The sequence below is a fragment of the Doryrhamphus excisus genome, linkage group LG9 (assembly GCF_037039965.1).
Source record: "Doryrhamphus excisus strain RoL-2023G ecotype Guam linkage group LG9, RoL_Dexc_Guam_v1.1, whole genome shotgun sequence".
NCBI classification, from domain to species: Eukaryota; Metazoa; Chordata; class Actinopteri; order Syngnathiformes; family Syngnathidae; genus Doryrhamphus; species Doryrhamphus excisus.
The window spans coordinates 7,919,605-7,946,928 of record NC_136365.1 but is presented as its reverse complement, the minus strand read 5'-3'; the positions used below and the strand labels follow the sequence as shown (position 1 = coordinate 7,946,928).

At 39.8% G+C, this 27,324-nt stretch overlaps 1 protein-coding gene across 3 annotated transcripts in view; it reads right to left on the bottom strand.

Moving 5' to 3' along the window:
* Positions 1-256: 256 nt before the first annotated feature.
* The window catches only part of LOC144899806 (CCN family member 1-like), a 32,299-nt gene continuing 5,231 nt past the window's right edge, over positions 257-27,324 (bottom strand). Inside the window, exons 1-6 of one of the 3 annotated variants that reach the window (XM_078793344.1) lie at positions 21,017-21,123; positions 7,212-7,425; positions 5,337-5,590; positions 4,508-4,652; positions 4,257-4,432; positions 257-1,214 (exon numbers count right to left, since the gene is read on the bottom strand). In XM_078793344.1, the coding sequence (XP_078649470.1) occupies positions 897-1,214; positions 4,257-4,432; positions 4,508-4,652; positions 5,337-5,590; positions 7,212-7,290 (972 nt within the window). In that variant the 5' untranslated portion in view covers positions 7,291-7,425; positions 21,017-21,123 and the 3' untranslated portion in view covers positions 257-896. Of the gene's footprint in view, positions 1,215-4,256; positions 4,433-4,507; positions 4,653-5,336; positions 5,591-7,211; positions 7,426-7,879; positions 8,627-21,016; positions 21,124-27,324 lie in introns of those variants that run through there. The other 2 variants (XM_078793343.1, XM_078793345.1) reach the window with 2 other exon arrangements.

Sequence of the window (27,324 nt, the reverse complement as noted above, 5' to 3'; positions counted from 1 at the left end):
TGTTAAAGCGGGGTTATGGCTGAGGCCCCCCTACATATTTTTTTTGCCCATTTTGTGGCATTTTCTACTCACCATGGACTTTACTCTCGAGAAAAACTAAAAATCTATTAATTTTGCCTTTTAAGTATGTAACTGAAGTTAGGTTTAGAAATGGTACATGCGTTTTATTTTGCTGAAAGTGTTACACATTCTAAGGGAAATACTGAAATTTCTGATTTACTGCTGTTGAACATACAAAAGGGGAACTGAAATGTAATCCAATGAAAAATGACATTTATTCCAAATTCGTATCTTGCTCAGTTTAATTCATAATCATTTTTGAGAGTTGGCTTCTGCCCACTCCACGTTAGTTCACTTCCTGCGTTGCACGTTGATTGCTTATCAAAATGTGAAACAAAACAAAAACTACTGCAGTCTGTGCATTAAACTGTCATGCCAAAGTCATTTTCCCCTACCTCTACCTCTATCAAGAGTTATTTTGCAGCTTGTCAGGTAGTATCAATGCATCATGGGATATGATTTCCAGACTTGAATTGTGGCCAACATGTCAAAGGTCCTTTTGCATTGCGGTTAAAGTCTTCAAAGTGCTTTACTGCTCTCAGTGTCTCTTTCCTCTTTGCAGGCTTCCAGCAAGTTCTCAAAATACATCAGAATAAGCAATCTGAACCCCAAGTGAGGGAAGTGAGTGCTTCAGGGCTTGAATTTACCTCCCATGTCTGAACAAGGGCACCCTGGTCTGCACGCAATGCAACCAGGGGGGGCTTCCTGCTTGTTGGAAGGTGGTATTATGTGGTCTTTTCTCAGAGCCAGATGAGAAAAAAAAATCTAAATACCGGCTCGTCGTCTTCCTTCGTCATCCTTTCATTGCAATAAAAAACATAACACAAAGTCACACATTAATCTATGAATTTGTGTGTGTCACCATACATCCAGTGTTGTGGCGGGAGAGCCACGTCGTTCAGGAGGCCGCAGTGCTCCACACTGCATTTACATGATTGAATAAACATGGTTGACCTCTGGAACCGCTGGCCATCCGGGCAGGCGAAGTTCACAGCAGCGGTGCGTGTACGGTGCGGCGAGCAGCAGCGTCCATCCGAACACACGTTGCAGAAGTTGGGACGGTAGAGGCGCACACTCACACACCCCCCAAAGGACAGGCGGAGGGGTGTTGGGGCTTTTTGGGTGGTCGAGCATCTCTTGCCTCTCTTGTGTGACTGTAATGATAACATGTTCATAATCATTGTCCATTCTTATATAGGATTCAAGTATAAAATGGTGATTTCATTCAAATACAAATAGAAATCTACATTACAACAATTCTTACAAGTACTGTACATGGAAAACAGACCAAAGAAACCATGTCTATTTTTGTCTTTTTCCACCTCATTTTCTTTCACTCAATTAGGTTAGGTTAATTAGCGACTCCAAATTGTCCATAGGTGTGACAGATGGTTTGTCTGTATGTGCCCTGTGATTGGCTGGTGACCAGTCTAGGGTGTACCCCGCCTCTGGCCAAATCAGAGTCAAGGGTTCAATTCCACCCTCGGCCATCTCTGTGTGGAGTTTGCATGTTCTCCCCGTGCATGCGTGGGTTTTCTCCGGGTACTCCGGTTTCCTCCCACATTCCAAAAACATGCTAGGTTAATTGGTGACTCCAAATTGTCCATAGGTATAAATGTGAGTGTGAATGGTTGTTTGTCTATATGTGCCCTGTGATTGGCTGGCGACCAGTCCAGGGTGTACCCCGCCTCTCGCCCAAAGACAGCTGGGATAGGCTCCAGCACCCCCGCGACCCTCGTGAGGAAAAAGCGGTAGAAAATGAATGAATGAATGGTCTACTGTCTTGGGAAACGCAAGTGTAAAGGTGACTATAGGGGTGTTATTTCGGGTATAGACAGCTCTAATGTTAAAAATTGTTTAGAAAGTCACAGATTTCAAACACCGCAAGTCAGTGAAAGTCCCTGTAAAGTTTAATAATCCCATGATTTAGGAGGTCAAACTTGTTCGAAGAACAGGTTTGGAAAATATGGAAATATTGGAAATATTGGATTTATAATCAAGACATCCTACTTCCTACATGTTGGGTCTGGGTCTGTGACACTACACGTATTTTTAACTTTTTCTTCATTTTTGTTTGTGTATGATGCTGCCTCAGAAGGATACCATTGGTGCGGAATTTAGGATTTGGCTAGCACATTAAATTTGACAAAGCAGGTGCTAACATAAATACACAATAGATTCATTCCAGCAATACCTACAAAATGCCACAAACGGTCAGTTTTCACTCTGCAAACGTTCCTGTTCCATCTACTGTACATTATAAGTATTTTAACTTTATTATAGTTTTATTTAGTGCTTTTATACAGTGGATACTTGTTGACAGCTATATTATATATAATATTGAAATGTTATTTAGTACTTGACTTGTCTGGACAGTTACTTTATCCAATATGGTTCTTTGCACGAGATGGTAACAATTTTTTCTCTATAAAAACAAATTTGAGGTTTTTCTTTGTACCGACAGCACAATTCCGCAGTTTCACATTGTGCATGTCCATAAACGCACACTCTATAATTTCCATGACACCTTAAAGTCTTAAAACAAACCAAGCATGAAAAAGAGCCTCTGGTGTGTGTCCAACATAGAGCATTAATATAGACCCACCACATACACGTGGAGCTTAGCTATGGACAGTTGCTTGGCAGGAATGCCAAGGCTGGATGGAAGCTGCTATATATACTAACTAAACCAAACCCGTGCAGTTACAATTGTATGTACCGTTTTCCCCAAAATCGTAACAACTTTATTGCTACATTGGAAGCTTTAAAATAAGACAAAATACACAAATAGACATTTTCATAAGACTTCAGCTCAGTTAGCATCTGAAAAAGGAACTTTTAAAGTGTGTTTTGTCTTTTTGTAATGCCCTCACAAAGGGTGGTGGTAAAGAAGACAAATATATTGAATGTATTAATCGAGGCAGATTACATCACCATGATGAATACTGGAATGGGGACACATTGTATTCCACACATTGACTGAAAATCTCAAGTATTTTCATGCCGTCAGACTAAAGTCTGAGTCATTCATTTTAATGTCCAACATCTTTGATGGTATTGCTGAGTCTAAATACATTAAAATTGTGACTTGAGTAAAGTGTAAAGTGAGCGGCCTTTATTCTTAAAGTGAAAAGACTGACATCCCACGCAAGCGTCATTCTCCAAAATTACAGTTGAGTGCATAATATACTGTCCGACTTCTTTTTACACTTGTATGACTGTTAAGAAAAATGTTACTTACACCATTTCCCTTAATGTTAAAGGTTTTATCATGGTAACCATTTGACCCTGGGACGGGTTGACCTTTTAAAGCCTCCAGCTGTCTGTGCTGCTATGGTAACGACTTGTATCAATATAAAGGTCATAAATCCACTTGTGACTAGAATAACCTCAGCTTAAAGCTCAACAAAAGAAATTTAGGAAACCGGGGGGCAATTCAAAGCACAAGCAATGAACCTGTGTCAACAGTCTAAGACCAGCATATGTTTTCATAAAACCAAAAGACTAATGCATCAAATTTCATAGCATTTGAAAGCCAACATTTAGCCATTCAGTTGGTACAAGAATCGTTACTCTAACGGTAAAACTCACTGGATGGGTAGCTTTAGTTACACTCACCCAGAAAACCCAGTCTCCCCATTAATTAAAACTGGGGAGACTGGGAAAAACTGTTGATTTTGTTAATACTTGGGTTGTTTATATTGTGTATTTTGTACAGCTTAACTGACTCTGTACTCTTGCTGCTGTGCAATACAAATTTCCCCACTGAGGGACGAATAAAGGCATATCTTAATCTTAATCTCTTAATTAGATACAAAAGCTATCCATGCAGACTGTGTAGATGTTATTGATTTGGATGTTTCCTTTTACAGCAAGATGGCCGGGTTTTACGTGGGTAATTACCATCAATTAAAATAATAATAAACAAGTAATTGTCAATTAAAAAAAATAGTTTCATTATTCTATTATAATACCACACAGTTGATGTTTTCTGCCTCCGTCTGAAACTCCAACATGGAAAGAGTAAAAGTGTATGTTTTCCACACAAGGTTAAATAAGGACAGATAAGCACTAGCTCATTTTGTATGGTTAGGTGTTATCACAAGGTGTGGAGGTTTCACTTTATGTGATAAGACTTTTTCCACTTGCCCTCCTTATGCTCTCTTGCTACACTCACAAAGTCAGGTTGACTTTACCTTGCTGGGAAAAGTCATGACGCTGCATGGCCGCACCGTACAGAGTCTAGTCTCTCTTTCCAGCTTGCACTCAGGGTTCTTGTTGGAGAGGCGAGAGGAAATGCCCATCCCGCAGCTGCGTGAGCACTGAGACCATTCGGTGGTGAGGATGGGACACTTCTTCAGGGGGCCCCACACTGAAAACATCGAATGTACAAGACGTATGTTTGTATACACAGTACACTGACAGATATCACAATATCTTCTCTCACCAGGCAGATGGTTGTACCCTTGTTCACCTTCCCAACCATTCATCTGGAGAGGGGCAATGTCATTCTTCATGAGTGGCTCGTTTTCATGGGGTCGAAGGGCAGGATGACGCTCCTGTTTGGATTGGTGTCTTTTTGGAAAGGCCGTCTATAAGATAAAACCTAAGATGAGCTTTGAAAGTCGACTTGATGGCAGCTTATGTTATGATTAATAAAGGGGCTGTTTGTAACTCTCTCAAAGTGACATTTTTGTGAAAATGCCAAAGATCTATCATTAGCCGACACCAAACAAGCCGAATGTGTCTGTTGAGTCATCCCTTGTTTATCGCAGTTAATTGGTTCCAGATTGACTGCAATCAGTGAATTTCCACGAATTTAATATCAATAAGTACAATAATTTCAGAGACCATGGAAATGCTTTTTTTTAACCATATTAGAGCCCTGTAGGCATGAAAAACCTTCCTATTATTCTTTGTTTACACCACATTGTGCAACTTTAATAAGTTGATAAGGCTACACAACAGACAGCCGCTGCTTTAAATATTGAGCTTACTAGTTCGCCTTCATTATTTTAATTCTAAATTGAAGAAAGGGTTTCAAACAGAGTGGGCAAGGACAACAAAGAAGCCAAAAAGGTACCACTTCCACACGGAATGAGGAATGAAGTTTTTTTTCCCCATGTTAGACATGCTAAGGTAATGCAACATAAAGTAATAGCAAACTAGCTGTGATTCAACAGTATCTTCTACTCTCTGACAGAATTCTTAACTTCACGTCTATCCCATGTTCAAAATAATGTACAATGACAAAATGATTGCATTCAATAACAAACCTGTTTGTGATGTTTAGGAGGAAGGCCCCAGGCGCCTTTGCGGCAGTCCACAGTGAAGCAGCACTGGCCAGGCATCCTGACCAACTGTGGGAACGGGCAGGATGGCGAGGCCGGAGGCAGCTTGTAATCACAGAGCGGTGCACAGCCCACAGCGCCATCTATGCAGGTACACTGGTGCTTACACCTCACACGGAAGCTCTCACCATTCTGGTAGATCTTGCCGCTGTACTCGCATGTACGTCCTTCTGATTTGGCTGGAAACAGAAGCGTGACATGTCTTAATCACAATGACTCACATTCCGTGGAATATGGGTTGTTAACACGATATGTTGGCACGCCACAAGAATTTACCTATTCTTTTATTTAAACACTGAAATATGACTCTCCCAATAAACACAATAACTTTCCATGGCAACAACTTTTAGACAGAAAGGTCAGTGGGAATAAGGATACAAGAAGTGTCAGACTACTTGTCTCCAAAACTAGAAGGACCTTCTATTCATAGATTGTGGCACAGTGCTTAGCATGAAGCTTATTTTTATCTCTATTACTTTTGCTCCCACAAAACACCCTCCACTCTCTCCCTCACCGTGCTCATGTTTCTGAATGTGCAGGCTGACATGCAACAACCCACCTGTATCCTGCTGACTTTGTGGCTCAACCTCTTGCACAGGTGTCATTGTTTTTTGGGGGGACTTTTACCATATTTTCCAGACAGACCATTATGTTGCAATGTCAACTTCACACCAACAATAACTTTGATACATTCATCTTTTATAATTTTTTTTTTCAAATTTGTCATTTATTGTATTTTGTGTGTCTGGAACAGATTATTTAGATTTACATTATTTCCAATGGGAAAAATCATCTCAGTTGTGTTAGTTTCGGTTTTCATCTAACCTTTTGGAATGAACTAATAACAAAAACTGAACACTAATCCCTCGTTTATCACATGTAACTGATTCCACACATGAATTTCAGCAAAGTAGGATTCAAAACTGAATATTTCAGTAGTTAGAGCATCAACAACTTGTTTATGACATTCTAAGTAGGCTTTAAAAATATTATTAGAGCCTCGAGACATGAAGTAGCACCCCTAGAGTCAGCTTAACACTCATATTACCCGATATAGTACATATAAAAAGTAGAAAACAAGCCACGAATAAACATGTGCTTTTGTGCACCTGAATATATGTCTGAACTGTAAGTGATATTGTGGATTCAGAGTTGGGTTTTACCTGGAGTTATCATTATGATGTCTATTATTATTAGTTATTACTGTGCCTGTTGTGACAGAAATAATTGGCGATCAAGTCTGGTGCATGTTATTAGTGACATCATTGTCTTGTATTGCCTTAAACTGTATCTGTATTTTAGTTCATTTAGAACATTTTTATGCTTGAAAATGCTTAATTTAGGGCAATAACGTTTGCTTAAATGTCCATTTTTGTGTATAAATAGTAGTCAACCATGAAACTGCAGTAATTTATTTATGAATCAATTAATTTGAGAAAAAACGCGATGGAGTGAAGGATGAGTGTACTACTGTAATACCAAAGTGCTTCAGTTTTGGACAGCTTGCACGCTGTAAAAAGAGTCAGCTATTTTGTACCCCAACCTACAAGACTGGAGTGGAACAACTCCAACTCCCAACAGTTTAATTATATTATTTTGTTGTTACAGTACAGTATGTTATTTTTTTTAGGTATACTACATTCATAAAATCCAACAATTCGCCTTCTATGCTCATGGGTTTTCCTTTCACGCCTACATTAGTCACCTATCTAGGAAGAGGTGAGTTTCCACTCATTGGCATTATTGCTGTACAGGATAGTCCATCCTCCTCCCAGGGTGCAATGCTCAAATCCCCCTTACCCCGACAGACACCCCAGGCCACGGTCACATCGTTGCCATAATTGCACTCCAGGCCTTTGTGATGATCACAAGGTTTCATGGGACTGCAGTCTTGGTTAAGCTGTGCAGCGCACACTTTGCAACACCCACATCCGTCCGGTACAGCGCTAACCCCAGGTGGGCATATCCGGGACTCCGCAGGGCACACACAAGCAGCCGGACAGCCAGCCGTCACCTGGAGGAATCACATTGTCAAAACAAATTTTGGACCCAATCTTTACTAAAATATATCATGGATTGCCAAATCATCAACATATACTAAGGCTAAAGGATAAAGAAGGCAGCAGATATGATTTTTTTAAATAAATAAACTAAATTTAAAATACTCACTTTACAGAGAAAACATGCTTTCTTGATGCAAAAACAAACAAACCTGCAGTTAGTAACAGTGGAGATCTACCCAGAGGATCACAAGACTTGATTTGAGTAAACATGCACAGATCCAACATCGCAAGAACTGTACCTACTATATAAAAAGAATGGAGCAATCTCATTTTATAACCACAATAATAATTAAAATCATCTACATTACCCAGCAGATGACATTGTTCTTTAGCCAATCTTTAAACAGACTACCAGTAATTGGACTTTTGTTTTCACAGTTACATAAACTCCTGTAAGGAACCTACCTGTGAGACAAAGGCTGTTGTCATTACAAACAGGCAGATGAGATATTCCATGTTTCACAAGGATATATATACAGTAAATAGTCACTGTGATCCACTGAATGGCGGTCAGTCTAAAATAGTTTCAGTCCAAGTGTCCCCACAGGGACAACTACCCTATACACTAATTTATACGACCTGGCAGATTCCACTCCCCTCCTCACTGCTGACCAATCAGTGTGCAGGGAGCAACAGCGATGTTTCCAAATGGGTGTGGCTGTACCACAGTTAATTTTCTGATTGGATGGGCATATTGTAATGAATGCAGCCATTCATAAAATTGTAGGGCTGCTCTGTGTTTATTTTTTGGGGTTAAAAATTAAAATGTAACAGGCCCTTTCAAGTCACATTCCTGCTTTTGTGGCCAGCGTTCTCTAAGCGCTAAGTAAATATATTCAGCTGGGCCAGACAGCATGGTTACTTGGGGAGAGCTCCACCTTTGGAAAAAAAAGGGGATGGAATTCTCTGTTGTTCCGGATCAGTGTTGAAAATGAAAGTGGAGTGTACTGACCCTCCACAGTGTAATCTAAAAAAAAAAAAAAAAGCACTCTTCAAATGTAAGTTTAGATTGTTTTGCACTATTTGGCCACTGCATTTTCTCATGCAGTATTCTTGTGTTAGATACATCAAAGAATGTATAGCAATGGATATCTGAGATGGATAAAACATTTGAAAATCAAGAACAATATATGCTTATTTTTGAGGAAATGTACATTTTTTGCTACCAGGTATTTATTTATTTTAACCAATTTACTTATTTTAAGTAATACACTATGGATTATTGTAAGTAACCGATTGACTGCCGCATTGACTGGCCACAACATTAGGTACAACTGCACAGTATATGCATCAAACACTGCCTGTATGGCTATGGTCAAATATTACATAGCTCTCAATAAGCAGTATGCAAGTTGTAATCTTAAACATGTTTCGTATGCGGTGCACTTCACAAGACAACTGTATGCAGCTTGTTTTGTCACTGCTGTGTTTTTTTTCCTCATCTGCTCTCTTCTTTTCTTAGAAAACTTTGCTTGAAAACTTGCTGATTAGGCCTATTGCCATATCCCATTGCTTTAATGTAGTTGTTTGATGCTTTTGTATTACATATTTACTGTATTGATATTTGTAATTTTATATAACGTTCTTATTTTCAGCACTCCCCTCTCCCATCAAAGTGCTTTTGCTCTTTGTTCAGGCTGCATTTGTAAATAAGAATTTGTTCTTAAATTGCTTGCCTGGGTAAATGAAGGTAAAATAAAAAAAAATGCTTGAAGTGTGAGTTTGAGAAAAATACAGTACACCAACCAAAAATACATCAAATTTACACAGATCATTAAAAAAAATATTATAGTCTAATCGATCACTTACATATATAGTCGGATAATAACACATAGCAACTTCTGATCATTTCATGTCAATTTCAGACTTAAAATTATATACCGATGTAAGCCCCACCCATTTCCGGTTAAACCATGCACACTTCCAGTTTATGCCCCACCCAGTCCGAGTACAGATACTGCTACAGATAATTTAGATGGGTGAACAGATACAGATACTCCTCCCTAATCATTACTAAAGCAAGACAACCCTTTATTTTGAAATACATCTCCCTATTGACTTGTAAGTAGAAGTGGCGAAGGATCATTTAAGTGCTGCACAGTTCATATGATGGGGTGTTCATGTGCACTTGTATTTTTGAGTGTTAGGCATAGGCTTTCAGACACCAATCAGAGGACAGGAAAGTACTGACACTACTGTATGCCTGCTCACTGGCCATACTGATTCTGAAGACCCTGGGCAGATGACATTGACATGGTAACAAATAAAAGCTGAAATCAGATTGGACAAAAAAATAATAAAAATGAACATAGACGTACTGGAAACAGTGCAGCTAGGAGACACATAGTAAAGCTAGTAGACTGTTGGGAATTAATTAATGCCACAAAGAGTACAATTTAGTTGGGAATTAATGCCTCACAAAGTAGAATTTAAGTTGTACATTTTGTTGCTTTTACTGCAACCTTGATTTAAATTTTTGAGACCTACAATGATTACTTCTACCAAGAAAGTGCTGATGTAGGAGTGGTGGGAGGATTCCTTAGAAAGAATGTCCAAAGCGAGGGTGGAAGTGGGGTTATTGCTTTAAAGACAGCTCTTATTAAGGTTGGACCTCAAATTGGTTGGCTGACTTCCCTTTTCAACCACACATTTTTAGCCACACCTGCTCCAAACACAGATGTAAGAAACGTGATATAGGCACACTGCTGAATGGTAGCTTCCTGTCAGCATGCTTACAAAGTTCTATAATGGACCTACCAAAACATCTCTAAATGGTCTATGCACTGTCAAATGTGTTGTGCGTAGTTGGCCATATTCTAATTCCCTGAGGGAAGTCATGTCAGATTTAAAGTGGCTAATATTGGTAGTTTTGATACATTTTAGAATTCTTTGTTATACACTACAAAGAAATAACGTCTAAGCAAGATTACAGGGTTCAGAGGACACACCCATCAGAGAACTTAGAGGTCATCAAGGACTAAACATAAGGAAGCAGCTAAACACCATAACAAATAAGGAGCATGATGACATACAAAAGAAAACATTGTGGTAGGATTAAATGTTGAATTGTTGAATTATCTAAATTTAATTATGTGATATTCCATAATGTAACTTATGTACGAAACAAATTACCTTTTACCCTTACTGTTAAACAGCCCAATAAGTAATAAATATTAATATGAATAATATGAATGACATTGTGCTTAATTACACTGAACAGATGGTTGATGTAAAATGGGACCTCCATATTGCCATAGCTAAGCAACAAGCTAATATTTTTTTTTTGCTTTATGATTTTTGCTTTAACATGTGGTTTTAAAATCAATTTGTGGGTATCCTTCTAAAAAGCCTTGTACATTTTAAGACTACGACAACAGCACTAACTCTCCTTAGCTTCACTGGACGTCATGAAGTATCTAATTTCCTTCAGTGATTTTTACTTGGAAAGCAAATAACCACAAATAGAACACATACATATTAAATGACATGCATTCTCAGTTATAGAATACTGTACGTTTAGCAGTACCTGTTCTTAGGTAGCACATCAAAGTCAGAAAGCAACAATATCATTAATCTTCTTAATAGCTTCTTCAGGAAGTTAAATGTGCCTGTCAACTTCCATTTCTGTTCTTGAGCTGACCTGGCAGACTAGAATTTCTCTGAAAACCACTTAAGAAGTCTGAGACGGGGGTCATGACTCACCTTTGCAAAGGAAAGTACCTCAGGAAGTTGTCAGTTACAGCTCTAATGCTTTGGACCAAGGAGACATCCATTTTCATCCTTACATGGTCCAAGTCTGTGACTTCTGTTTTCAGGAGCAAAGTGGAACATTTACCCTATGACTGCCAACACATTGACTAATTATCTCTATGAAATAAAAGATTGCTTGCGGTTAGCTTTGAGGCGGTGGTTCTACAGCAAGTTTGTCTTAATAAGGTTAATCTATTTTTGAACAAATATTTCTCATTTGTTTAATTTGCTGTAAAACAAAGTATTTGCGCTATGGTACGTTATGCTAATGAAACCTACACCTTTTTTTTTTTTTTAATTGAGCCCATCGTTAACATCCCTATGTTTACATTGTGAAGGGAATCTTAAACTATGTACTTGGTTTTAACTTTATTGTTAGCTAGCCAAAATATGAGCAAATAGCTTCAATGGTTACAGCATGAACATAAAACAGTGGGAAATTTTCTGACGTTATTTTAGAGGGCTTTATAGGCCCAATGTATGAAACCACATTTTTAGTAAAAAACTGCCAGCACGAGGCAGCTATCTTGAATGCACAGAACAGGGAAAAACTAGAGATTGTGGATGATAGGCTAATTTTTTTTAAAAAGTGCAATTTTCCTTTGAACTAAGCATCACTAAACTAAGCTATGCTAAGCTAAACTAATGTTACACCCAAGCCGAGGAACACCAGGGCTTAACATAAGGTGGAGGAGTTCCCAACTCTCAAGTCTTAAATTACCACCAGAGGTTTGCAGGAAAAAAAAAATCCAGGAGGTCTCTAACAAAGTGTCCATTTGTTCTAAGTTCAACACATCTCAGGTGGCAGGTTGGGAGGAGTTTTTCCTCTTGCCGGGGTCTCCCTCTGCCTGTTATGGAGGGCTGGGTGATTGCTGCAGCCAATCAGAGAAGCGGGAATCCTTCATACAAAAAAAAACCCCCACAACACATGCACCAACTTTGCTGCAATCAGCTACAACAACAAAAGAAACTTATGAGCCAGGTTAGTAAGTTGTGTCCACATGTCTTTTTGTCATAATAGAGTCAACATTTTAATTGAAAAATTATACTGTATACATGTTTGAAATTGAAAAACGTTGATTTTTTTTAAATTTTTTTATGCACATTATCCAATTTTTACATAGGCACTGCAACTATGAGCTTATATGGCATTTATAATGGTGGATATAACATAAAACAACATAACTTATTTTAATATGTGTAGTGAAGCCTTTTTGACACCTTTGAAAAGTGACTGAGAAACCTTTTGCTCAAAATTGAAGCAAGCATGTGAAGATGAGAATTTTGTATAAATATCAGAGAGTCACAGACTCCTCACACTTGTGGAAATAGTTTGCTTATTGCTACAGTAATGCATAAAGTTATTGTTAGAGGTACGTTGACAGCAGTCAAAACGAATGAGAGCTACTGGCAGGACATTCATATTGCAGCATTTTCAGTCGTTTTCACAGGTTGGTGTGAACAGAGATTGTTTTGACAACCTAGTTCCACTGTAAATGAAGGTTTTTAAAACAACTTTCACAAGGTCGTTGTGGCGCAAACCTAGCAGAGGTGAGGCAGAAAAACAGGAAATGTGAATAAACCACTGTAAATGAAGATAGGTAGGAGGAACATTGATGTTGTGAGTGAAAGAAAGAAAGAAGCAAAAGCAGATGTGAGGATGAAGAGGGAGGCGGGGTTGGGGCTTCAATGACAGGTGTTTCATGGAGCGTTAGCTTTGTTTTTACAGAGAGGAGGACTGAGTGAGGATCAAGTGATCTGGCTGTGCTCCACTCTAATGGACTTCTGACAGTGTGATATTTCAAACAAAAACACACCCTGCCATTTTAGCCCATACCACTTTGAAGGCCACGTCAACACGCTTTTACCATACCAAGGTCATATACATAGTCTATGTACATAGACTATATACCCACACACACGTGTGGAGAGAGGAAGGGAAATGGACGTTACATAATACAAGTGTAACTCACAAAAGGTACAAACGTGGTAAGGAGAATGACGGAGCGCAGGCACTGATGACAGTCATTTATTTCTGGAGAAAGAGTAAAAGCTAACTATATGTTGTGTATATGAGGTGATAGAAAGGACAAGGCAGTCTGAAAATTGTGGGAAAACATGCTCAGGTGTTTGTGAGCAGCGTTGCCACTCTTGATCAAAATTTGAAGACCAAATGACAAATTGCAAGAATTTACATTTTGCACTGTTGGATATTAATGGAGGTTCCAAGTCGCGCTTCAAAATGCAAAACAGAAATGGGAGTGAGACAAAAACATTTGAGTGTGCAATTTACTGCAAACAGCCCATTAAACTGACAGACTGTTCATCAGTTGATAAAAAGTTGAAGACAACAGCTTGAAAAGGCAGATACTAGAGCCACTACTGGCCCTGTAATTACAGTATACTTTGATCTGCAGTATCTTTCACTCTAGGGATAGACTGATTAAACAGTAGTGCTTTGGAGAAAGTGCCATTGACAAGAATTGAATGCAAGACTGTAGTTGTGTCACCCCCTAGTGGCACTTAAATAATGGCTCAAAATTTATTACTAAAGCGAAGGTCACCAATCCACCGCACCGTCACTGAGTGGTTAGCATGTAGGCCACATAGTCTGACCAGAGTTCGATTCTCCACTTTGGCATCTCTGTGTGGAGATTGCATGTTCGCCCCGTGCATGCGTGGGTTTTCTTAGAGTACTCCAGTTTCCTCCCACATTCCAAATCATGGCACTCCATGAGTACTCCAAATTGTCCATAGGTAAGAATGTGAGTGTGAATGGTTGTTTGTCTATATGTGCCCTGTGATTGGCTGGCGACCAGTCCAGGATGTACCCTGCCTCTCATCCAAAAGATAGATGGCTCCAGCATACCCATGACCCTAGTGAGGATAAGTGGCACAGAAAATAGATGAATGGAAGGTTTCCAATCCCTAGACCGTGGGCCAATATAGGGTCACAGGGAGTTCTAAATGTGACATGCAGAATGCAGTTCCCAAAATTAGCAAGGGGAATGTCATTCATTTTCTATACTGCTTATCCTCACGAGGGTTGCTGGGGTACACTGGAGCCTATCCCAGCTATCTTCAGATGAGAGGCGGGGTCTGGACTGGTCGCCAGCCAATCACAGAGCACATATAGACAATCATTCATATCCAGTGGTCATGTGGTACTGCATACATACATTTTCACTATTTTCCTCCTAAATTTTTCTTTGTTTGGACATACTTTTTTTGGGACTTTCTGACAAATACAATTCCCCCAAAAATGCATGTTGAACACCTTCCTAAAATGTCCACAAGATGGAACCACAAACTAAATTGAAAGAAGTGGATGTGCTCAAGCATATTTGAATCACTGCAAGCATGGAGACGTTAGTAACACTAGAATGTTCTTTTTACTGGCTCACTTCCATTGACAACGATAGGGCTGCTATCTTCCTTCCTCTGCATCATCCTTCCTTGTTATTCTCCAATCTAAACCACTCACGCATTTATTCAAATCAGGTATTATCCCCATTCCTGTCTTTTTTCTTTTGAAGGCTTGTCTTGTCTACTATAGCGCATGGTGTCCTGATTGGACACTGTCCCCCCTTTAGCAAGTGCTGGGGCCCACAACAGGAAGAAAATTGTATTTCCAGGATGAGAAAAAGCACTGTTTGAACAATGAGTACCATAAATACCCTCGTCGTTTGAAAGGTGGGATTACCTATTGTCTGGAAGCGATATCTGTCATTTCCCGTATGGGACTACTTACCAGCTTTGCAAGCACAAATATGAGGATCTGTTCTGTTGTAACAGCAGATGTAAGATTTTAGCTCTGGTAAATAATTCACCAATTACACAAAGAATTATAGAATTACACAGAACAAACAAAGGTTTTATGTTGGTGGGAGAAATGGACTAGCCTGCAAGTTACGAAAGGACAAGCTATAATTAGCCATGCATTCACCTCTCTCGAATACCGGTATATACAGTAGCACAGTGCACAGCCGTGGTGTTTGCCCATTACAATACATTTTTAGAGCACAATGCATCTATTGATCATAAGTCAGTGTAGGTGAGCTGCTCTAAAGTGATATAAGCCACTTTTACACTTGCACGCATTTTGTCCCCGCAGTGGTAGGCAAAGTTGTGTGCCTTTGTTATAAACAGGTGTGAACTAAACTGTGCTGTGCTGGTGCTCAAGGAAATTTAAATGTTCGATTTTCGTGGACTAGTTGCAACAGCTCGTCTCAGTAAGTACAGCTCGGTAAGTATGGTTTAGTGCTATTTGGGATTCAAATATGATTAGAAAATGTGTTTAACATCAATGCCATAGGTCAGGTCATAGATCATGACATTAATCTAGGACCAGTCATTCATTCAGTTTCTACCGCTTTTCCTCGCGAGGGTCGCGGGGGGTGCTGGAGCCTATCCCAGCTGTCTTCAGGCGAGAGGCGGGGTACACCCTGGACTGGTCGCCAGCCAATCACAGGGCACATATAGACAAACAACCATTCACACTCACATTCATACCTATGGACAATTTGGAGTCTCCAATTAACCTAGCATGTTTTTGGAATGTGGGAGGAAACCGGAGTACCTAGGAGAAAACCCACGCATGCACACACAGAGATGGTGTGGAATCGAACCCTGGTCTCCTAGCTGTGAGGTCTGCGTGCTAACCACTCGATCGCCGTGCCGCCAATCTCGGACCAATACGTTAAAAAAAGCAGTACCAAATAATGCCATGACTGCTTCGCAGGTGCCAGAATCGGTGACGAAGTGAATAACTTACTATGTGCGAACATATCGAAAAACAGTCCGTAAACTATCTTCCCAGTTTTCAGGCATGCAATCTAAATGACACGTTGCCGCGGTGGCAAAATGCGTGCAAATGTAAAAGGCCGCTTATGAGTCCTCCGAATAGCCATAATAGTAACCTGTGTGTAACCTAAATATGTAACTTCAAAGCCTGGACTGTCAACTCGATGTCCAGTTTACAATGTTTACAAACATTTTTTCACACTGTTGCACTAGCTGACATCTGTTACACTCACTCCTCTAAACCTCACTCATATGGGTCATGGCACTAATGTAACTCGCCTGGTTCAGCCCCGTGTGATAGTCATTGTGGCTCTTGGAGAGTCAGGTACCAACGTACTTTGATGCTGCTTCAACAGTCCAGTCCAGAGTGTACAATAAACCTCACCTCATCCCAACTGGGATAGGCTCTAGCTCAAGGTACAGTGAATATGAATCATTCCACAAAAAAAAGATAAGTGGAGGCACTGCTGTTGCAGATGGGAGACTGGACTGATCTGGAGGTTTGACTCCATCACTTACCACTACATTACCACCATCATCCATCTTTTCCATCCCAATCCTTCCCAGCAAATTTGACAATGGAGGCATTTTCAGTCTACATTCCTAGATAACCCACATCTCTCTTTTCTGTCTCCCCTCCCAACATCCTTCCATTCCCTATTCCCCCGCTTGCTCCGACCTCCATGGAATGAGGGTCTTATGAAGATAAACGACACCTCTCAGGTTTCTGTGCCCACTTCCATCTGCTTCCTTTATAGCCGTGGTGGGGAATTTGTGTGCAATACCTCAGAGTGTTGCTGCTGACAGCTTCATAGCACCATTACTGAGAGGGGGAAGAAAAAAAAACTTGCATGATTTCAACTGATGAAATTAGAAAGGCTACTCTGAAGCATGACGCTCATCAAATTTTAATCATGATTGAAATTAATTACAAATCTAAAGGGGCTCATCTATAATGGAGATTATTGAATATTTTGTCCCTCTGAGTTGACTTGACAAATGAAGATTGAATCTAGTTTTAATTAGATGGACCATGTTTGTCTTTGGTATTTGCTTTGAGGTTGTATTGTTTGAGGATATTAAATGAACCTTTTTTAACATTGCATACTTCAAAAAGTTGGACTTGCCAAAAAACTTAATGAGATATTAGGAAGATGCTCTTTCATCTTCTCCACTTACATTTTATTCAAGCCAATCAATTATCTTTCGTCTGCATAAATGTGTCCTAGGCTCAAACTAGTGTTCAAATACATGAGTGTAAATTAGAACCAGTACAATACATTACAAGTCATCCACACCTCTTTCTTCAATGATACAATGTTATATATAACATTTTATATAATATTAGCAATAACCTAGTTGCACACAGCCATGTAAACAACCAATAATCCTTTTTAAAAACCAGAATATTATCCCTGGGTTACTCTGTTTCTAACCTGAATATTGGGTCATGTATACGCCTATTGGGATATCCCCATCGAAAGGAATATTAATGCATGTTCTGCATACTATGTTCTATTCCAAAGGAATGTTGGGTTTTTGACAGGAAGTATTGTACTTGTAACCATGGCGACACAAAAACTCCACACATTTGGAGCGAGGAGGAAAAGGTAGCATGGATATTGAGGGCGTAGCTCTGACACCATTTTCTAGTTTTCCACATTATCGCCTTCCATTAAAGAAGAATGTGAGACATAATAGTGTCAAGTACTGGTGGTACATCAGTACTAGTGCCAAAGCACAAACAAAGGCAACAAATACCGGTTCCGGATTAGAGCCTTATCTTTAAAGCTTGCGTATGCACAAAATGGGGCCTTGACAGTTTTGTTTGCCGTTTTCCACGCCAGGTGTGGGACCTGTAAAAACACAGCTTGAAAGTTGGCATGTGTACCTTTTGGAAACATGGCAAAAAGGTCCTTATTTTGAGTCATTGCGTACACCTTTAAATGAAACTGATTTTGCTGTGCTTATATTGATCTGAAAAAATGTTAAACATGCTCACAAAAAAATGGAAATGTGTGCCTTGACATCTGACCACTTATTTTTTCCTTCTACCGTGGTACCCCCTGTTCCACTTCCTGTTATGCCATTACTATGCCCTCAAAATATGATGTTTTTATGAGCCTCCAGCTCCCCAACTATGATTTCCCACCTCTGTTTTGGTGACATGATCCAAAAGAACCAAGCGAAATACAATCAAAGGTCATTAAATATGGCTGCAGCATTCATGGGTCACTTTGCATTGACCATTTATGGTGACTTGAAGGCGTGGAGAGGGCTTGACATGGGGTGGAGTTGCGTACTCACATTTGGACAGCAGGTGAAACAAACAGCGTGAATGTGCGCATAAACCACGTTTTTTTAGGTCCTAATATTTTTTTCTGTACCATATTTTGGGTTGTTGGTGTACTTAGACTTTTAGTCAGATTGCCACACCATTTTATAGAGGAGGCCTCTGTTCGTTATATACTTTGCTGGTGTTTTTGGATTCAGACGAAACGGAAAAGACGCACATTGAGTCATTTGACATTCTAAAAACAACCAATTACCTAAAAATGTCATCCAATACTTCTCTACAAGAGAGGAGAAATATGATCTCAGGGAAGAAGTAAATTTGAAACACTTATATGCTCGGACTACGTTAAAAAGCCATAGCTTTTCAGTATGTGGAATCAAACTATGGAATGGATTGAGTAAGGACCTCAAACAATGCACAACGATGAGCCAATTCAAGAAACAATACAAGCAGTTGATGTTTGCTAAATACAAGGATGAGGAGTCTTGAACCAGTCATGATGTGCTATATATATATAGTATATATATATATATACACACGTATATATCACTACATTGACAGTTACTGTGGTACCCATTATGTCATTGTATGGTCATATCACCTCATACTTTGGTACGTGGTGCATTATTAAAAAAAACAACAACCTTAAACTGTATTATGGAAAGCAGGAAGTGAACAAATGTAACAGTTACTGATTATACAAGTACCAGATGGAGGGGTAGGATTTAATAAGCTTTGCTTCTTCCTACTCCTTTTGGACATGTGGAACTGTGAACTGATTATGTGATGCACTCAATTGTAATCTGATGCATGTTCAAACGAAATAAAACCATTACCATTCTCAGTGCATTGAGAGGTCCATGCGTCGCTGTTTTGATGGAGATATCCAATTGATTACGATTCCCATGTATACAGGAATAATCCCATTTGCTCACGCCTAAAAACCGGTTATTCAAAAAGTTTCTAAAACTGGAATATTGACTGCATGTAAACATACTCAATGACTTTAAGCCCTTTGATGACCTGACTGATGAAAGAGACAGTTTTCTATTAATTACAGTGAATATTTGTAAGAAGCCCTATACAAAATATATGAATAGGAGATCACCAAAATGATCTCGCGAGTGCCCACATTTATCATTTTTTTACCCAATGTACATAGGGGTGCTCCATGTTTCTATCGAGTTAGTGTTGCCCTAGCCACCCCGCATCTGCCAAAGTTAAAGGGCTTAGAGATAAATGATGAAGCATCCCTTCCTATTTACTAGCTATTCAAGTGTAGGGAAGCAAAATATGTTTATATTTATTTATGAGCGAATGTTTGTGTGTATGCAATGAATGTTTTAAGTGTGAGTAGGTCTGCCTGCTTGCTCCCTGGCCCCAGGTTCAAATACATTATTCAAACAGAGATAAAAGCTTTCACATTCTAGATTTTTGTGTTACCGTTTAACCTCAGTATAGTTACATGCACACAGTGTCCATCTGATAATTTGCCAAATAACCTTCACAAACCAAACATATGACTTGAAGGACAGAACAACTCATGTGGGCTGAGGATGCCTTCATGAAGCTTATTGCTAATTCTACAGCTTGAAAGGCAATCCTGTTGAGAAAAAAAAATTAATTTGCTGCACATTAATTGCTTCGCTTTACCCCACTGATATTTTCATTTCCAACTGACAAAGGAACTACAACCCAGTGCTGTGTAGGATAAGACAGCAGCATTTAAATGTCCCCATAAAGCTATACATTTTGAACTGTCATTTTACTTTTTTCTGCTTTATTATACATGTACAGTGTTTAATGTTACTTTGTACTTTTAAGACTGTTAAGATCTTAACCTGTTACACTGTTGGAACGGTTAATAAACGTTTAATGATGGTGTCTCCTCAAAGAAAGTGATCACAGAATAAAAATGTTTAACCAGAAATGGCAGAACCAACAAGATGCAAGATACTACCCTAGGGCCCACTAGGCCCTATGATTGTCACGTTAACGGAATCAGTTAAATGCAGAATGTTGTGGAAATTGACACAATTTGAAATGTCATCATGAGAAGGAATGTTTGTGTGGGGAAATATTTGTTTCTTTCATCATGCATTTACTGTGTAGTCAAGTGCCCGCAAGAGGCTTGCCACTGGACCACACCTCAACCTGGGGTGTGCGCACCACTGTGGAAGCCTCCATCCAGCCTCTGCCTTTATTAAGGGGGGTTATTTAGTGATAGCGCAAAAACACGCTCATTTAACCCCCCCGCCCTCCCTGTGAAATATGTAAACCAGGGATGTTCATAGTGCAGCCTATTTGTGGACCACGTTCATTGGCCTGCGAATGGCACATTGTAGAAAGAAAATATAAAATAAAACAATCAAAGTAACCAAGAGTTGATAAAAAACAATAAGTCTTACTGATCACTTACAGTACACATCTGATCAATCCATGTCAATTTAAGACTTCAAATAATGTACTTTTCAGTTAGACCACACCCACTTACGGTTTATGCCCTGTGTAGCTGCGAGTACAGATACGTGTACAGCTAATTTAAATGTGTGAACATGTACCTAATTGTTGTGTGTGGGATTTATTGTATCAGGAGGCAATGTCCAAAGGTGCAAGTTTCCCTGAATATGATCAGTGAAGTAACACTCAATTTGAGAGGGTGGGAAAAAAGGACAGGCTGTAGTGCCTCCTACCAGACCATAGGGAAAGAAAGGTCACTGAAACAGGGGCTGTCCAGGCTCTCGGCCTGCTTCTTAGCTTGCCATCAAAGGATTGGATCCCACAAGCGGGACACCTGGCCTGCATGGATAAAACAATCCACTTAGTATTAACTACATTAACAAGGCTAATAAACAAAGCAGCAAAATGTGTTTTAAATAAACAGAAAACTTCCATAGAACAATGCTAAACATGTGTTAGCATGTTAGCATCAGTATGCTTACTAGCAATAGTAAACGACTATTGAATTAAATTCAGTATAAAGGAGAAAATGATGGAACATCATGTTAGCATTAGCATGGTAACATCATAGCAAATGCTAACAGGCTATTGTCATTGTCACAATTACGTTCAACTCATTAGTTCAGGAAATTAAAAAAAAACACACAAGATAAACAGGTTCCAGCAACTCAGCAAGGGTTTGGTCTACAGCTACTCTCCCTCCATTTCTCTCCCACAGACCTGGGGAGAATAGAGTCAGGTCAGCTTATATAGTGCCTTGGGCCTTGTGATTAGCCAAGTGAAACCAGGTGAGCATGTCTGGGGACATGGTGCATTCAATGGCCAAGAAGAGTGTGGGGAAAACAGTACGGGGCAAACCTTGGGGATTTTAACCCTAAAATACCAATCCAGATAGCATTAATTTTTGTATTTGTTTTTGTATATCAAACCCAACCGGTAGAGCCTGGTTTCTTCCTCAGAGGGAGTTTTTCTTTGCCTCCATTGCCAAGTGCTTGCTCATGTGGGCTTTCGGTTGGTTGTCTGTTCTCATTTGTGACCTTCATGTGTAAAGTACCATGAGATAACTGCTGTTGTGATTTACATATAAATAAATTTAATTGAATTGGTATAGAAAAATAAGTAATATGCGGAGGCAGACTTATCATTAGGCTAACAATCAATTGCCTGGGGCCCCACCAAGGTCTCGTAAGTATTGATTTTGTTTTACGATTTAAAGTACATATTACTGTTTTAGTCTTAAATAATGTGCTTTAAACAACATAAAAATACAGAATCTATAATGAGCGCTACAACTGCCCCCCCCCCCCCCCCCCCCAATGACTATATGAGGTATCATTGGTTATTCATAGGCGTTAGCTGTTAGGATATGTGTGTGTATGGGAAGGACATTTGATGCTGTTAGTCACTGACCCAACAATGACATGCGTTGGATCCACAGGGAGTGTAATTATAAATCTATACCAAGGTCAAGGGGTTTTGTTGTCACTCTTTAGGTCTTGAAGGATTCATATTTCATTAACAGGAAACCACACACCCACACACGCTCACACACAACACCAAAACTCAAGTGACAAAGCTCAAAAGCATCTTGAGGTCCAATTAAATCAGGTGATTCAAAAGCCACTGATACGCAACCACTTTGACCTACGTCTTGTATATAAATTTTATTTAAAAATGCAACCCACTATCAGCTAGATGCAAATTAGAATATTTGTCAAATATGAGAGTTTCCAATCTAATCATGAGCCAGCAACCTTTGCCAGCAGCATCTACATAGAGAACAGCTTTCTTGAGAGGTGCAATTATAGAGTATGTAATACAATAAGTCTTTCCTTGGTATTCACATGATGGTAGAGGCCAGTAAAGGTTTGCAGGAGAAATTGAGTTTAAAAAATTGTTGTTAAGCAGCTGTGACAAAGTACTCCCATCCAGCATGGTTCTGTGGTGCTGGCCTTGATCCCACTCAATTCCCAAGTACAGTATCTAGCAGCATGAACTCTTGACACATTAGTGTCTCTTTATACTTTGGGATAACATGCGAAACTTAAAGGAAAACCATGCTTTTAAAAGAAAATGTTGCCCATCATTCACAGTTATTATGAGAAACATGAACACATATTTCCATCCCTTTTCTGTGCTTTCTACCGAGGGGAAAAAAGTTATTATAAGCAAGCTAACAATGCTCACCATGAGAGGTAACTATTTTGACGGTAAATCCCTCACAAAAAAAGCTAAAAGAAAACGGCATCAGTGTTCCATTTACATAACTGACTTGTATACTGTATTAACCAAGCTACAGCAATTATCATTGTAGCAGCTATCATGAAAAACTATATTTATCTGCTGGACAAACACAACGCCTCACTCGCCGCTCACTCATAGACAGAAGAGTCGATACCTAGTTCTCAATTTCACTACAAGAGCTCAACAAGATGCTTGTTTGCTGTAAACATTTTCTACCTGAGGACTGGATCACATGTGCTGGAAGATACAGCCATCCCAATGTGAGCGGACACTGTAAATGTAGTACCTGTTTCTATGCTGCTGTTGTTGACGGAAATAATAATAGTTTCTAGATGAACGACTGGGCTGAAATGTTTAAAAGGTAGCGCTCATAAGCTCAACAAAGAAAGATTATTCTCATGAAATTCTGATCAAATATGTGTCATGTGTGGCATGACCAAGGCTGTCTGTTGACAGACACATCTGACCTGGCTTTTGTTGGTTCACACTCATGGCCACTACCAAGGAGAACTTGGTTTTGTGTACTGTGTGCTATCAGTGTTTTGATTTGCATATAAAATTAGTACTCTTGTTCTTGGTAGTCATTCAGCTCAGACAATAGCAGTTGTAAATTGATACTTAAGTACAAACAAAAGATTCATCATCTTTTTTTTTGTGGTTACGCAGAAATTTCAACTACAAATTTGGTGACTGAGAACTGAGACAGAATGGATCACATCTCCTCTGGGTCCTCCTAATGCAGTAAATTAAGTAAATGTACTGAATGCTGTTGAAGACGTAAGTGGAAAACATTTAAGACATTGCAGAGATACAGTGGCTTTGCTGAGCATTATGCATTCAAGAACCACTTTGTAAGCTTGACAGCCAGTCAGCCGACTGTCATCTACAAGGCCTAAACCGAGGCTCTAGCTCAGGGGTGTCAAACTCAATCACACAGGGGGCCAAAACGCAAAGCCTACTTTAAGGTGTGGGCTGAACTGAACATCACACCCTCACCCACTTTGACATTTTATTAAATTGGAGTGATTCACTAATATACGACTATGGTTCTTTCAGCCTACTTTGCTAGTTTCAAAAACGTGATTATTGATCGACCGCCTCTTCATCATGCTCTCAATGTTGGGGTTATAATATATTAAGTCAACACAAAATCATCACAGGGCCGCATGTTGGCCACACAGTCAGGAGATCTGGAAGACCCCAAATATCCTGTGTGGAGTTTGCATGTTTTGCCTAAGCATGTGTGGGTTTTCTCCGGCTATTCCGGTTTCCTCCCACATTCCAAAAATATGTTAGGTTAATCAGCGATTCAAAATTGTCCATAGGTATGAATGTGAGTGTGAATGGTTGTTTGTGTATATGTGGCCAGGGGAAGTTTCCTGCCTAACTGGACACTGGGATTGTATTATATCCTCAAGAATTGCCATTTAGTTTGACTCGGTTTAAACTGAGAAGCTTACTCGGGAATCGCCTTGACCTCCCCGGAAAAAAGGAGCAGTGGACTAATTCCCTTGAGATTGTTTGCCTTCTTTTATGGAGGTTATACTGGAAAAATCCCTGGAATAACAACATATATATATATATATACAGTGAAGAAAATAAGTATTTGAACACCCTGCTATTTTGCTATTTCTCCCACTTAGAAATCATGGAGGGGTCTGAAATTTTCATCGTAGGTGCATGTCCACTGTGAGAGAGATAAACTAAAAAGAAAAATCCAGAAATCACAATGCATGATTTTTTAACAATTTATTTGTGTGATACGGCTGCTAATAAGTATTTGAACACCTGAGAAAATGAATGTTAATATTTGGTACAGTAGCCTTTGTTTGCTATTACAGAGGTCAAACGTTTCCTGTAGTTTTTCACCAGGTTTGCACACACTGCAGGAGGGATCTTGGCCCACTCCTCCACACAGATCTTCTCTAGATCAGTCAGGTTTCTGGGCTGTCGCTGAGAAACACGGAGTTTGAGCTCCCTCCAAAGATTTTCGATTGGGTTCAGGTCTGGAGACTGGCTGGGCCATGCTAGAACCTTGATATGCTTCTTACGGAGCCACTCCTTGGTTTTCCTGGCTGTGTGCTTCGGGTCGTTGTCGTGTTGGAAGACCCAGCCACGACCCATCTTCAATGCTCTGACAGAGGGAAGGAGGTTGTTCCCCAAAATCTCACAATACACGGCCCCAGTCATCCTCTCTTTAATGCAGTGCACTCGTCCTGTCCCATGTGCAGAAAAACACCCCCAAAGCATGATGCTACCACCCCCATGCTTCACAGTAGGGATGGTGTTCTTCGGATTGTACTCTTCATTCTTCTTCCTCCAAACACGCTTATTGGAATTATGACCAAAAAGTTCTATTTTGGTCTCATCTGACCATAAAACTTTCTCCCATGACTCCTCTGTATCATCCAAATGGTCATATGCAAACTTAAGACGGGCCTTGACATGTGCTGGTTTAAGCAGGGGAACCTTTCGTGCCATGCATGATTTCACATCATGACGTCTTAGTGTATTACCTACAGTAACCTTGGAAACGGTGGTCCCAGCTCTTTTCAGGTCATTGACCAAGTCCTGTCGTGTAGTTCTGGGCTGATTCCTCACCTTTCTTAGAATCATTGAGACCCCACGAGGTGATATCTTGCATGGGGCTCCACTCCGATTGAGATTGACCGTCATGTTTAGCTTCTTCCATTTTCTAATGATAGCTCCAACAGTGGACCTTTTTTCACCAAGCTGCTTGGTAATTGCTCCGTAGCCCTTTCCAGCCTTGTGGAGGTGTACAATTTTGTCTCTGGTGTCTTTGGACAGCTCTTTGGTCTTCGCCATGTTACAAGTTAAAGTCTTCCTGATTGTATGGGGTGGACAGGTGTCTTTATGCAGCTAACGACCTCAAACAGGTGCATCTGATTCAGGATGATACATGGAGTGCAGATGGACTTCTAATGGGCAGACTAACAGGTCTTTCAGGGTCAGAATTCTAGATGATACACAGGTGTTCAAATACTTATTTGCAGCTGTATCACACAAATAAATTGTTAAAAAATCATGCATTGTGATTTCTGGATTTTTCTTTTTAGTTTATCTCTCTCACAGTGGACATGCACCTACGATGAAAATTTCAGACCCCTCCATGATTTCTAAGTGGGAGAAATAGCAAAATAGCAGGGTGTTCAAATACTTATTTTCTTCACTGTATATATATGGCTATATATATGGCTGCACAAAATGAAAAATTAGAGAAGCAGGTTTATTTTGGGGGCTGCACAGTGGAAGAGTGGTTAGCATGCAGACCTCACAGCTAGGAGATCCAAATTCAAGTCCACCCTCGGCCATCTCTATGTAGAGTTTGCATGTTCTCCCCGTGCATGCGTGGGTTTTCTACGGGCACTCGGCTTCCTCCCACATTCCAAAAACATGCTAGGTTAATTGGCGACTCTATAGGTATGAATGTGAGTATGAATGTGAGTGTGAATGGTTGTTTGTCTATATGTGCCCTGTGATTGGCTGGCGACCAGTCTAGTGTGTACCTTGCCCCTCGCTTGAAGACAGCTGGGATAGACTCCAGCACCCCCCACGACCCTCATGAAGACAAGCTGTAGAAAATGAATCAATGAATATTATATATTATATACATAATAAAAAAAACATGGTAATGTATGTAGCAGGCAATAGAAATCATAACAAGTAGTTTTTCATTGAGTGCAGATTTGTAATGACACAATGACAACCCCATTTGTGATTATTGCAGAATGCGTGAAAAGTCATTTCAAACAAATAAAGGCTCCACAAGGTCGACTTCTCAAAGATGAGCTCACACTTACCCTTCAGCTGTCTCTCTGTGTCCTTTGTCACTTGCTCCCACCACCACCATTCCCACCCTTCTGCTAACTTGACAGGATAACCTTAGGTGTTGCTTGCTACACTGTCGCCGTCTCATTTTTTCTTCTTCTTCAAGGACAAACACTGCTGTCATCACCAAAATAAAAGCCTTCTACCAATTAAACTTTGTCCTTTTTCCTCTCTTTGTGCAAAGACATCCTTTGTCTGCTCGACACTTACAATCAGTCTTAGCTGCACTTTGTAAGTCTCTGATGAAGAGCCAAGGATCACTAAAACCCATTATCGCCTGCACATAATAAATGACAGCACTAAATTGATATTTATCGGTGTAATTATTGATATTTCACCGCAAAGCATCAGTGCAACTTGGGCCATTGCCAACTATGTAGTGATGATGAAAAAAAAAAGGAATGCAAAAAGTAATAAGGCAACATCATTGCTAGGATGTTTCTTTTTA